General features: G+C 43.5%; 1 protein-coding gene across 1 annotated transcript in view; it reads right to left on the bottom strand.

Annotated features, from left to right (window-relative positions):
- Ubr4 (ubiquitin protein ligase E3 component n-recognin 4) overlaps positions 1 to 4934 on the bottom strand; it is a 121789-nt gene extending 116855 nt beyond the window's left edge. The window contains 1 exon segment of the mRNA XM_048350361.1: positions 4751 to 4934. Coding sequence (XP_048206318.1) covers positions 4751 to 4932 — 182 coding nt within the window. The 5' untranslated portion in view covers positions 4933 to 4934.
- Between the last annotated feature and the right edge of the window lie 6655 nt (positions 4935 to 11589).

Here is an 11589-nt window from a genome sequence, read left to right on the forward strand (position 1 = left end):
AGTGGAGGCCTGGCTGCTCAAGTGGTAGTGCATCAGCTTTGAGTGAAAGCCAAGCAAAGGTGTGACGTCACTATATATTAGTCACTTAATACAGAGGTACTGAGCTCATTCTCAAAGAAAATGACAGGCATCAGGTCGAGGATGCTAAGAAATGGAGAAATGGGGAAAGAGTCAGAGATTAAGTAGAAAGGGGGGAAACTGATGGCAAATATGACACAAGGGAAGAAAACTAACACTTCAAAGTGAAAGCATGCCTTTCTTCAGTCTGGCCAAACTCTTCCTGAGACACCTGCTTCTAGCAAGCTGTACAACAATAGCAACCCTGAGCCTGGAACACTGCTGACAGACAGAAGCTAAGGCTTTTCTACTCCTAACAAATAAATGCAATGCAGAGCAGAAAGGGAAACAGCAGCTAAGCAGCCAGATCAGAGAAGTCCAATTTGATGGCTAAATCAAAAATAGAACTGTGTAGGGTCTGGAAATGTCTAGCTCTTTTTGGAAAGAGACAGAAATCCAACAGGAAGCATAATAAATGAAGGACTCACCTTCCTTCTTCCTCTTAGATAACATACTACAAATATTTTTTGTAATATGGAACCTCCATAACCTTTTACTTTCTCAAATTTATTAACTATACAAACCATTATGTTTATCTGCCATGACACACAATATAAACACACACACATAGTCACATATATGCGCATGCGCGCGCATGCACACACACACACACACACACACACACACACACACATTCATCTTGCTATTGTTAACCAAAGAAATGAAAGCTTTCTCTCAGATAATTCCCAATCCTAAGACCTGGAAATATTAGTCAATGGAACTAATCTCACAGTTAAACTCTTATCTTTTGGTGGTGGGCTTCTCTTCCCCTCCCCCCACAGAGGCAATCATGGACTTAAGACCTACAGAATATAAATGCAAAAGATAACAGCTCTAGTGTACAACCTTTTCCCTTTCAAGATTTTTATGAAATAACTATGCATTAGATAGTGGAAATGTTCTATTAGCCTCTCCCTTCCCAAGTAGGAGTCTTTGCCCTAAATTCTATACAATATAAAAAACAGGGATGGTCAAAGAGGCTTATCATAAGAGGCCAGGGCAGCCCAGTACAAACTGGCTCAGAAGATTTTTTTTTTTTTTTTGGTAATACTTGAGTTTGAACTCAGTCTTCAGCTTGCTTTTCAGATGTTCTCTCTCTCTCTCTGTCTCTCTCTCTGTCTCTCTCTCTGTCTCTCTCTCTCTCTCTCTCTCTCTCTATATATATATATATATATATATATATTATATGGGGGGGGGCAGTCCTGGCGCTTGAACTCAGGGCCTGAGCACAGTCACTGGCTTCTTTTTGCTCAAGGCTAGCACTCTACCACTTGAGCCACAGCGCCACCTCTGGCTTTTTTCTGTATACGTGGTGCTGAGGAATCGAAGCCAGGTCTTCATGCATGCTAGGCAAGCATTCTTACCACTAGGCCACATTCTCAGCCCCCCAAATGTTCTATCTCTTGGGGCATAACTCCAGCCCTGCTTTTTGCTAGATATTTTAAAGTCTAGCAAACTTTTCTTCCTGAGTAGGGCTGTCCTTAAATGATCTTCCTGATCTCAGACTGAGTAACAAGGACTAAGCATAAACTGCTGGTGCTGAGGTGAGAGATGTGGTTTCAACCAAACTATCCAATGCCAACTATGATGACCAGTGTTTTCTGCACAATTTTCAAGGAGAATTATCTGAACCTTAACATAGAAGGCTACATTCAGCAATAATACTGAGTATGACATGTGCTGCAATGACACAAGTTCTAGCGCTACTTCTGGTCTGAAGAGTAATCATGTTTAGAAGATTTTATCTTTACTACTAAAAGACCTGCCATCTACAGACACTATATGAATATACACTCTCTAAACAAACCAGATGCTTTAAGTGAATATACACTCTCTAAATAAACTCAGAAATCTAATGGCACTTTTGAATACCTACACAATTTATCCGCACTACTCTATCCCTCCTTTGTTTCACAATATTTACAAAGTCAAACTTATAAAACAGGGTCTGGGTCTAAGAATTTTAATGTATCCTTTCTTTAAAACATCAATTCAAATACAAAAGCATGGAGGAAAGGCTAAAGATAGAAATTGGAATGGTGGCATACTTTTAGAGCAAGTGTCATCACATCCAATAGTCAAGGAGAACTCAGAAGCGCAAGCTGCCAAACCAGTGGTAAGAGTGGCCTGAGGCAGTAGGACATCAAAAAAGGGAAACGAAGAATCTTCTGGAGAAAAGTAGAAGTCCCTGAAGACAAGGAAGGGCAGACACCTCAGAGAGAAACCGATGGGAGTGGCAACAATACACAAGTAACAGCAGAGGTATTTAAACTTGTGACAAGCTAGAAACAGAGATCGCCACACCCCCCACCTCTAGCACCTATCAGTACAAATTTTGATCTGGTAATCTCTAGGATCAAGACTCACTAAGAAATACCCTCACATTTCTGAGACCCTTACTTCACTTTTGGAAAGGCAAATAAAAAAGCTTTTGAGAAAATGATAACAAGGCTCCAAGGCAGGAGGGCCAGCAAACTTCTGACTGCAAACTAAATCCAGTCAGCTGCCTTTAGTTTCTATAGCCAAATACTCTATGGCATGTAAATATCACATGGAATTCAAATTTAAGTATCTACACAGATTCCGGAACACAGCTGCACCCATTCATTTGTGTACATTTTTGTGCATGGCTGCTTTCACATCACAATGGCAGAGCTGAGCAATCAAGAAACCAACGGACCTGTGATAATTAACTGGCCTTTACAAAGTTGGCTGATCTGAACTCTACACAGATGAACACTCAATATTGTTTTGCACCATAAAGAAATTTTTCTTATAATCATACTCTTCATACAGAGCCTGAAGAAAACACATAGAAGGCTTTCAAAGTTAACTGTGTCACAAAACTAGAACAGGCCCTTCAAAATTATTGACTTCAAAAAAAAAAAAAATCTGATGTAACTAAGCACCATCAGTAAGCATGTTTTTTTGAAGCTATAGAGATTTACCAGTGTCTACAAAGACAACTGGATTCTCTCAGGTCATACAAGATGTGGGAGATGCCACTATCAATTAACTGGCAAAACTGAAATCAAGTCTAACGTATTTTTGTTTTGGTTCCTTCAAAAGGCTGAAGGAGTTGGGTTTGCCCTAAATATTGCAACTCTAAAAACAGCCCAGAATATAGGCAGATGCATTACAGGGTTTCCATGAATTGGTTTGATAACTTCAGTTCACATCTATAAGAAGAAATATCCCTCACTATAAGTAACAATGTATGATTCAGGAAAATAATAGTATCCCAAACATTTAAGGCAATAAGAAGAAAAATAGGCTATCTGCCAGTACTTTAGGTTGTGGGGCTCAAACCCAGGGCTCTGCCACTTGAGCCACAGCACCACTTCTGGCTTTTTCTGAATAGTTTATTGGTGATCAAGAGTCTCATGGACTTTCCTGCTGGAGCTGGCTTTGAACCACAATCCTCAAATCTCAGCCTCCTGAGTAGCTAGGATTACAGGCAATAGCCACCACAGACTCCCACCAACAACAACAACAGTACTATCTTTGATACATGTTTATATCTTCTCAATATTCTTGGCTTAACAAGTAGAAAAATCCATCTGTTGACTCTGACCTTACCAAAGGCAGGCATTATTATAATTCGTTTAAAAAAAAAAAAACAAAAAACCTCCAAAGCACCACATGCCTAAGCACCACACAGTATCTCAAGCCATGGGCCTTAGGTAAATTGCAAATAACAATTCCTGAGTTTATGGATGACATTTAGATACACCCTTGTCCTCGCAAAAAGCTAAAATGTCCCACTTGGCAACCACAGGGAAGTGCAAGGTTAACTAGGAAAATGAAAGTGAGACTGCCCTTAAAAGCGCAAGTTTACTATTAAACTAGTGAAGAACTTCTCTGACCCTGCAAGTAGAGGCAAGGAGGCGCTCTAAAATCACCACCTTCTTAAAAACACAACTGACACACTGTGCACAAAAGTAGAAACATCTAACAGCGAGTCAACCAACGGTCCTGTTTGTAAGAGTATGAAATAGGAGGGAGAGAAACAGAGACTCTTTTGCAAAGATAACCTTTCAGACTCACACACTCAAATACCCTAACATTCGAAATATAGAAAGAGTGCGAAGTAATATGAAAGTCACCTGCGGTCAGCTAGTGGCTTCAGTCACAGAAATAGCACGTGCCCCTAGTGATTACAGCACCGGAGAGACCGTTATTAAATTATGTGGTTCGTCTCCAATTTAAACCCCGGGCTCCGCTCCCGCTCAGACCAGGGGCACGAGTGCCGACGAGAAATGCAAACTCATCCACAAGCCTTGACCTTAACCCAGGGCCAGCCCCGGGGACATTCTCCCGGGAGCGCGGGGCATCTCCCGGCCACTCTCCCACCTGTCCGACCACGCCCTCCCCGCCCTGGCGGTCTCAAAAGTTTGGATCCCCAGGAGAAATCGAGGCACCGATGATTGACATAGGCTGGCGGAAGGAGCCTCAGACAGCCCCCCCACCCCCACCCGTCAGCCCAAGCCCGGGAGCCCCAGACCATGCTAGGGCGGGGTCCCGTCGGGAGGCCCGAGGAGTCCCGGGAAGCGGGCCCCGACGGCCCGGCCCGGCTCGGCCTCCCCTCCCCCCCGCCGCCCCACCGCGCCCCACCGGGGCCGCCGCCCGGTACCTCTCGATGACTGAGGCCACCAGCTGCGGCAACTCCTTCATCTCGAAGGCCGAGTAGGAGGCGGACAGCAGGGGCCGTACCGCCACCTCCCAGCCTGGAGCTGTGTCTGCCCCGGTCACCGGGGACGCAGGCGCCGCTGCCGGCGCCGCTGCCGTCGCCTCTTCACCGCCGCTCGTCGCCATCTTCCGTCGTACTACTGCGGCTCCCTCCGGGGGCTTGCCACCGGCCCAGCGCCGCCTCCCGGGAGGGGGCGGAAGTGAGGTAACCGGGCGCGTCAGACTGCGCGCCACCGTCGCCAGTAAAAAACGCGACGCGCGGGTTGAACTCTCGGCCCGGCACAGGAAGAGAACGACCTGACGGGAGAGCGGGTCGGAGGCACTACGCCTGCGCAGAACCTAGCATTGGCGGGGCGGGGAGGCGGGAGTGTTCCGGAGCGACTAGCTCTGCGCATGCGTGCCGGGCGACGTTCTCGCAGGTGTCGGCTTACGTGGCTTCCGGCACCCCAGGAAAGGTGAGTTTGGGACTTGGAGTTGGTGGGGTTGGGCAGGGCAGCAAGTTAGATTCTCCGTCTGCGAAGGTAGCGGCCCCCACCCTCAACACCTCAGGACCAGGAGGAGAGTAATGGCTCTCACCGGCTTTCACGCCTAGAGTCACCTGCTAGTCATTCTAGCGCCTCACAGGCCACCAAACTTCCCCTTCACGTCGCCCCTGGTTACCGTCCTAATTACGCGTCCTTATTCTCTCTGCTCCCAAAACCTTTTTATGGCCACATTTCCCTCTATAGTAATAGAGTGCGCCGCCACCTCGTACGGCACTCAGTAATAATCTTGCCGGCTCGTGTTGACACTGTTAAATAACAATTTTTAATGAATTGATGAAAGGAAGATGAAGAATCTCAACTGAAACCCTTCTAGTCCCAAATAAGAGACGTGATGTTACAGAAAATTCAATGAAAGAAAAAAAGGCAGCAGTTACTGAACGGCATGGCTGAAAGATCTATGTAGAGGGCTGGGAACGTGGCTTAGTGGTAGAGTGCTTGGCCTAGCATGCATGAAGCCCTGGGTTCCTCAGTACCACATAAGCAGAAAAAGCCGGAAGTGGTGCTGTGCGGCTCAAGTGATGGAGCACTACTAGCCTTGAGCACAAAGAGGCTCAGGGACAGTGCTCAGGCCCTGAGTTCAAGCCTCTGGATGGGGGTTTGGCGGGGGGGGAACTATGTAGAGACGATGATGAGATCTGAGAGCTGGAAGTTTATATGTGCCTTGCCACTTCTTGAGATTAAATGGTATACACATATAATATCATTGACAGATAAATTCAGAGTTTGTTCACTTTAGTAATCGTAAATTACATTCAAGCAACTTAACAACTAGAGGTATAAGAGGGGCCTCACTGCAGGAGCTCAAAAGCAAGTGATACTTGTATCTTTTTTTTAATCCATCTGATACAGTTACTTGAAATGAGTGCTAATAGAAACAATTAAATGAATAACCCAAAACTGTTAATCTTAACTGGATGGTGAGGAGCAGCCACACAGATGCCGATCTGTCCTCAACTTTTACAAAGCTGCAAGAAAAGTAACCTGAATATTTTATGGAAATGACCACTGCAGCACCTTTCCTCACAATTCATAACAAGTCTTTTTCAGGCTGAGGGAAACTAGGAAACATTGAAAAATAAACCAGCCAGGAAAAAACGAAAAATAAAAATCACTAGGCCAGCAAAAGTTAGATCAATCCTTTAAGAAAAAAAAAAAAGTGGGGCTGGGGATATGGCCTAGTGGCAAGAGTGCTTGCCTTATATACATGAGGCCCTGGGTTCGATTCCCCAGCACCACATATACAGAAAATGGCCAGAAGTGGCGCTGTGGCTCAAGTGGCAGAGTGCTAGCCTTGAGCAAGAAGAAGCCAGGGACAGTGCTCAGGCCCTGAGTCCAAGCCCCAGGACTGGCCAAAAAAAAAAAGTATATGGATGCATTCCTTCCATTCCTTTTAGATGACCTTTTAGATTCCTTTAGTCATCCTGGTTCAGTAATTCTTTGACCAGAAAGAATGTCCCAACTCATGACAGACACACTTATGTCAAAGACCCTTTGATTATAAAGCCCATGTATTATTACCTTTGTCTTCATGTTAAAGTGACTCCATCAAAACAGGAACTTAGTGAGATGACTGAACACCCAATTCCATCTCTGGCCTAGATAAGGAACTGCTTACTGATTCCTCAACTCCCACTCTCTACTTATCAGTTTCTTTTTTTCCTTCTCTTTTAATAATAAGTCTTCACTGCCCCATTGCCTTATGAATCTTGTCCATGGATCTTGCTATCATTGCATTGAAGATACAAATAGGGAGAAGAGTGATTTGAGTTGTGGATCCCCCTTCTCCTGTTAGGGATACTTCTTGCCCCATACTCTTCCCTAATGGTAAAACTATAAAGAATAAAAACAGATTTGAAGCCTAGTTTAATTTAGTAATATGATACAATTACTTATAATCCACAAGTACTGATTTGCCCATAATACTGTATTCCCTATGTATGAACTGCAAGGAATGTCAAGTTTATAGCACAGCAGGAAACCAAGGAAGGGAAGAAGTACAATATTTAAATGATTAGAGTCTGTACTACAAGCTAGATGTGGTGGTGTATGCCTGTAATCTCAGCATTCCCAAGGAAGAAGCTAGGAGGTGGAGGCCTAGCTGAGTCACACAGTGAAATCTTGTCTCATAAAAACAAAAATAAGGCCAGGTCCTGATGGCTTACACCTATCATCTTAGCTACTCTGGAGGCTGAGGGCTGAGAGAATCGTGATTGGAAGCCAGCTTGGGCAGAAAAGGCCGAGTGACTCACATCTCCAATTAGCCACCAGAAAGCTGGAAGTAGAGGTACTGCTCAAGTGGAAGAGCATTAGGCTTGAGGAAAAAAGCTCAGGGACAGTGCCCAGGCCCTGTGTTAAAGCCCCAGGCTCAGCACCAAAAGAAAACAAAAAGTAAAGTCAGTATAGCCAGGTAAATATTGAAAATTGAAGTGATGTTCATTAGTAAAGAGCCAATGTGAATTAGTATATGCTTAAGTCACATTTCTGTAGAATGAACTTTAGATACATCAGTTCTGCTTAGAAAAAAAAACGTTATATATCATCAAAAACAGCCTTTCTGGTGAAGACTTTATACAATATTTTTAAGCTCTTTAGTTGTTACTGCCATCCTTTAGGTTTTAATCAGTATAGTTTTTGCTTACCAAACAAGGAGATAAGAATACAGCTTATGTGCACTCATCTTTAGGGAATCTGGTTGGAAGGTGTCTAGGAACTCTGTACTATCCTTGCTACTTTTTTATAAAATTGCATCACGAATAAGTTTTTTAAAGTTTGTACTTTGCTTTACAATTAGGAAAACTTGAGTAGTTTATTGACAGCCTACTATGTGCCAAACACCTGACAAAGAATGCTCCCATGGACAAAAAGGAGCTCCCATGGACAGCTACTCAAGAGATGAAATCCTTAGATCTCTCAGTTCAAAGACAAGCCCAGGGAGCACAGCAAGACCCTCTATCTCCAGTTAACCAGCAAAAATCTGAAAGTGAAAGTGTAGCTCTAAAGAGATGTAGCTCAAGCAGCAGAGCACCAGCCTTGATCATAAAGATAAGCAGGTTATGTGTATGAGGCCCTTAATGTGAGTCTCAGCAATGGAAATAAACTCTCAATAGATTTTTGAAGAATGCTTTAAAAAGTCACATTCTTTCCAACTGCTGCTGCCATATCACGAGAAGCCGCCCTGTGTTAGCACGTCTACACTGGATGGTTGTAAGGAATTCTTCATTTCCTCACTGAGAACAAGCAGACTTTAACAGCATGGAGTCCAATAAACTGAAGGCCCACAACCCCTTCCAGTACAACAGGCTGATGCACCACTAGACTGTGGCCATGCCTGCCATCCACAGCAAAGGGGCCGTGGCAGTCTTGAAGCAGAGATCCAGCCAGCAGAAGCCAGCTACATCCTACATGCTGGCTATCATCAAGAAGGCCACCCTCAGACTTAACCAAGTGGGGGATATCTGTATGGAGCACTCCCAGGGTGGACCCTACAAGAGTAGACTTGTGGCTCAAGCAGTAGAGCACTAGACTTGAACAGAAAAAGCCAAGTGAGGGGATGGGAATTTGGCCTAGTGGCAAAAGTGCTTGCCTCATATACATGAAGCCCTGGGTTTGATTCCTCAGCACCACATACATAGAAAAGGCCAGAGGTGGCGCTGTGGCTCAAGTGGCAGAGTGCTAGCCTTGAGCAAAAAGAAACCAGGGACAGTGCTCAGGCCCTGAGTTCAAGCCTCAGGACTGGCAAAAAAAAAAAAAAAATCCAAGGGAGAGTGGAAGGCCTTGAGTTCAAGCTCAGTACCAGTACACACACACACACACACACACACACACACACACACACACACACACACACCCTCACACACAATCCTATTTAGAAGGAGTGACATTATAAGTACAATGGTACTTATATGGAACTGTAACCCTTTTGTATAACTATTTAATAACAACAATGATAAAAAAAAATCCTACCTACAAAAAAAATTTAAAAAAGGCCACCCTCAGCAGCATCAGGCACATAGTTCGCAAGAACAAGTACCGTCCAGATACCATGGCTGTCATCCTACGTAGCCAGAAGCCTGTGGTAGTGAAGAAGCAGACTGCCCCACTAAAGAGCTCCTGGCCCCCCATGCCCTCAAAATCAATAAAGAGTCACCACATTTTTCAACCACTGCCCTCCCCCCAAAAAAAAAATCGGGCTGGGAATGTGGCTTAGTGGTAGAGTGCTTGCCTACCATGCATGAAGCCCTGGGTTCAATTCCTCAGCACCACATACACAGAAAAGGCTGGAAGTAGAGTTGAAGAGAGGCATAGCTGGTCAGAGCCAAATGCAGCTGGCTGTACGATTAAGAAACGCAAAACCTGGGGGGGCGGGGAGGGGGACAGACACTTGAACTAAGACATAAGCTATTTTAAGAACCTGCTTTGAAGCCAGCCATGGTAATCAATGTTATACCAGCACTCAAAAGGAAAGGGAAAAAGATCATGAGTTTGAGAAGCTAGCCTGGGCTTACATAACAAGATTGCTCAAAAATAAAACCACAACACAGGAGATTCTCTGATAGGACAGACACTTCCCTACCTTTGGCTTGTTCTTTGAGATTATGCCATGTATGTAAGAGAAAACTAAAATCTTGCAGATTCATTGGGCTATGCAAGCAGAACAGACAGTAAGCTATCTGTCACTAATATATCCTAATATAAAACAGTCCCGTTTCCAGCCAGGCCATTTTAAACTAAGGGGAAAAAAATATTGAAAAATATTGAAAAAAATATTGAAAAAAATATTCTTCCAAATTGCTTTAAACAAAGTAGACTTAAGTCAGCATGAACAGATGAAGGGATGTTCTTTTTTTTTTCTGGAGATCTTAGATGTTCATTCCCTTCTAGTATCAATTTGATAATTTTATTACTAACACATAATGTTTTGCTTCCTTCCTTGCCATAACCTACCATCAGCATATTACTACAAAATCATGAACAATTCTGTTTTTAAATAGCCTAGACTATCATGATTACAGTGATATGCTTCTTTACTAAATACACTTTACTTCTACACAGCCTTTCTCTGATCTAAAGTAAAAGTATCCTCAAAGCAATCTTCCCAGGACACAGAAGGTTTAGGCCAGAGTCATTCATCACAAGCTTTATTCCAACACTTGAGTGTACCTCTCACCACAGGGCCATGTTTCATTCTTCACAGTAATTTAAAAAAAAAAAAAAAAAAAAAGCCCCTCATTCCCCAAGTCCCAGAACAAAAAAAAATACTAGGATTCCTTTCATTTGTAACAGAGACACAGCAGCCCAGCCAATCAGTAATGCAACATCCATAATATCAGTTCCCTACCCCTGCCCTTGCAGTATTTAAAACCTCAAAAGGTTAGATCAGAATCAAGGATATAGTTTAGTGGTAGAGTGTTTGCCTCAGGACTGAAAACACACAAAGTTAAATCACTTAAGATTTAAAACCTTATTTCAAAAGAAACACATTGACCCACAATTATTCCTAACAACTAGCTGGGAGTATAGCGTGGTAACAGTGCATGCTTGACATATAAGAGGCCCTGGGTTCAAATACCATACCCAAAATTAAAAAAAAAAAATCTAAGCTAAAAATAAATAGTAGGATTCTTAAACAGACAAGCTTTCTCTACTCAGGTGGTAAGATGAGTAGGCCAGACTATTGGTGAAATGAGAGCTTATAAGGTTATCTCTCTTCCCTTGAAATCCCAATCAGAGGACAATTCAATAGTTTTAAATAGGTCTCTGCTCTAACCCTGCTGGGAGACTGGCACAGTCAATGATTACTAAACCAAGAAGCAATGTAGACTTGGGTAGGACAAATAAAGATTGGGAGGACCAACCTAATGAATGGCAGCATGAAACTAGAGGCTCAGTTAAAATTGTGACACCATGTATAGTATAGACTCTTCCATCTATGTCACATTGGAGAGAGGGTGGCTAAGTCCTTGAACCTCCGTTATGGATGGATCCTACTCTCTACCATCAGGTACAGCAAAGGCACATGAGTTGGAGTTAGCCAAACTGAAGCAAAGGCAAGGGCAAATTGGAAATTTCTAGAAGACAGGGAATACAGAAGGCATACAAAATTGAATAGGCCTCACCAAAGAAAAATCAGGTGAGTGCTGGTGGTTCACACCTGTAATACTAACTACTCAGGAGGCTGAGATCTGAGGATTAAAGTTTGAAGCCAGCCTGGACAGAAAAGTCTGAGACTCTCATCTCC

This window comes from Perognathus longimembris, chromosome 7, assembly GCF_023159225.1.
Source record: "Perognathus longimembris pacificus isolate PPM17 chromosome 7, ASM2315922v1, whole genome shotgun sequence".
NCBI classification, from domain to species: domain Eukaryota; kingdom Metazoa; phylum Chordata; class Mammalia; order Rodentia; family Heteromyidae; genus Perognathus; species Perognathus longimembris.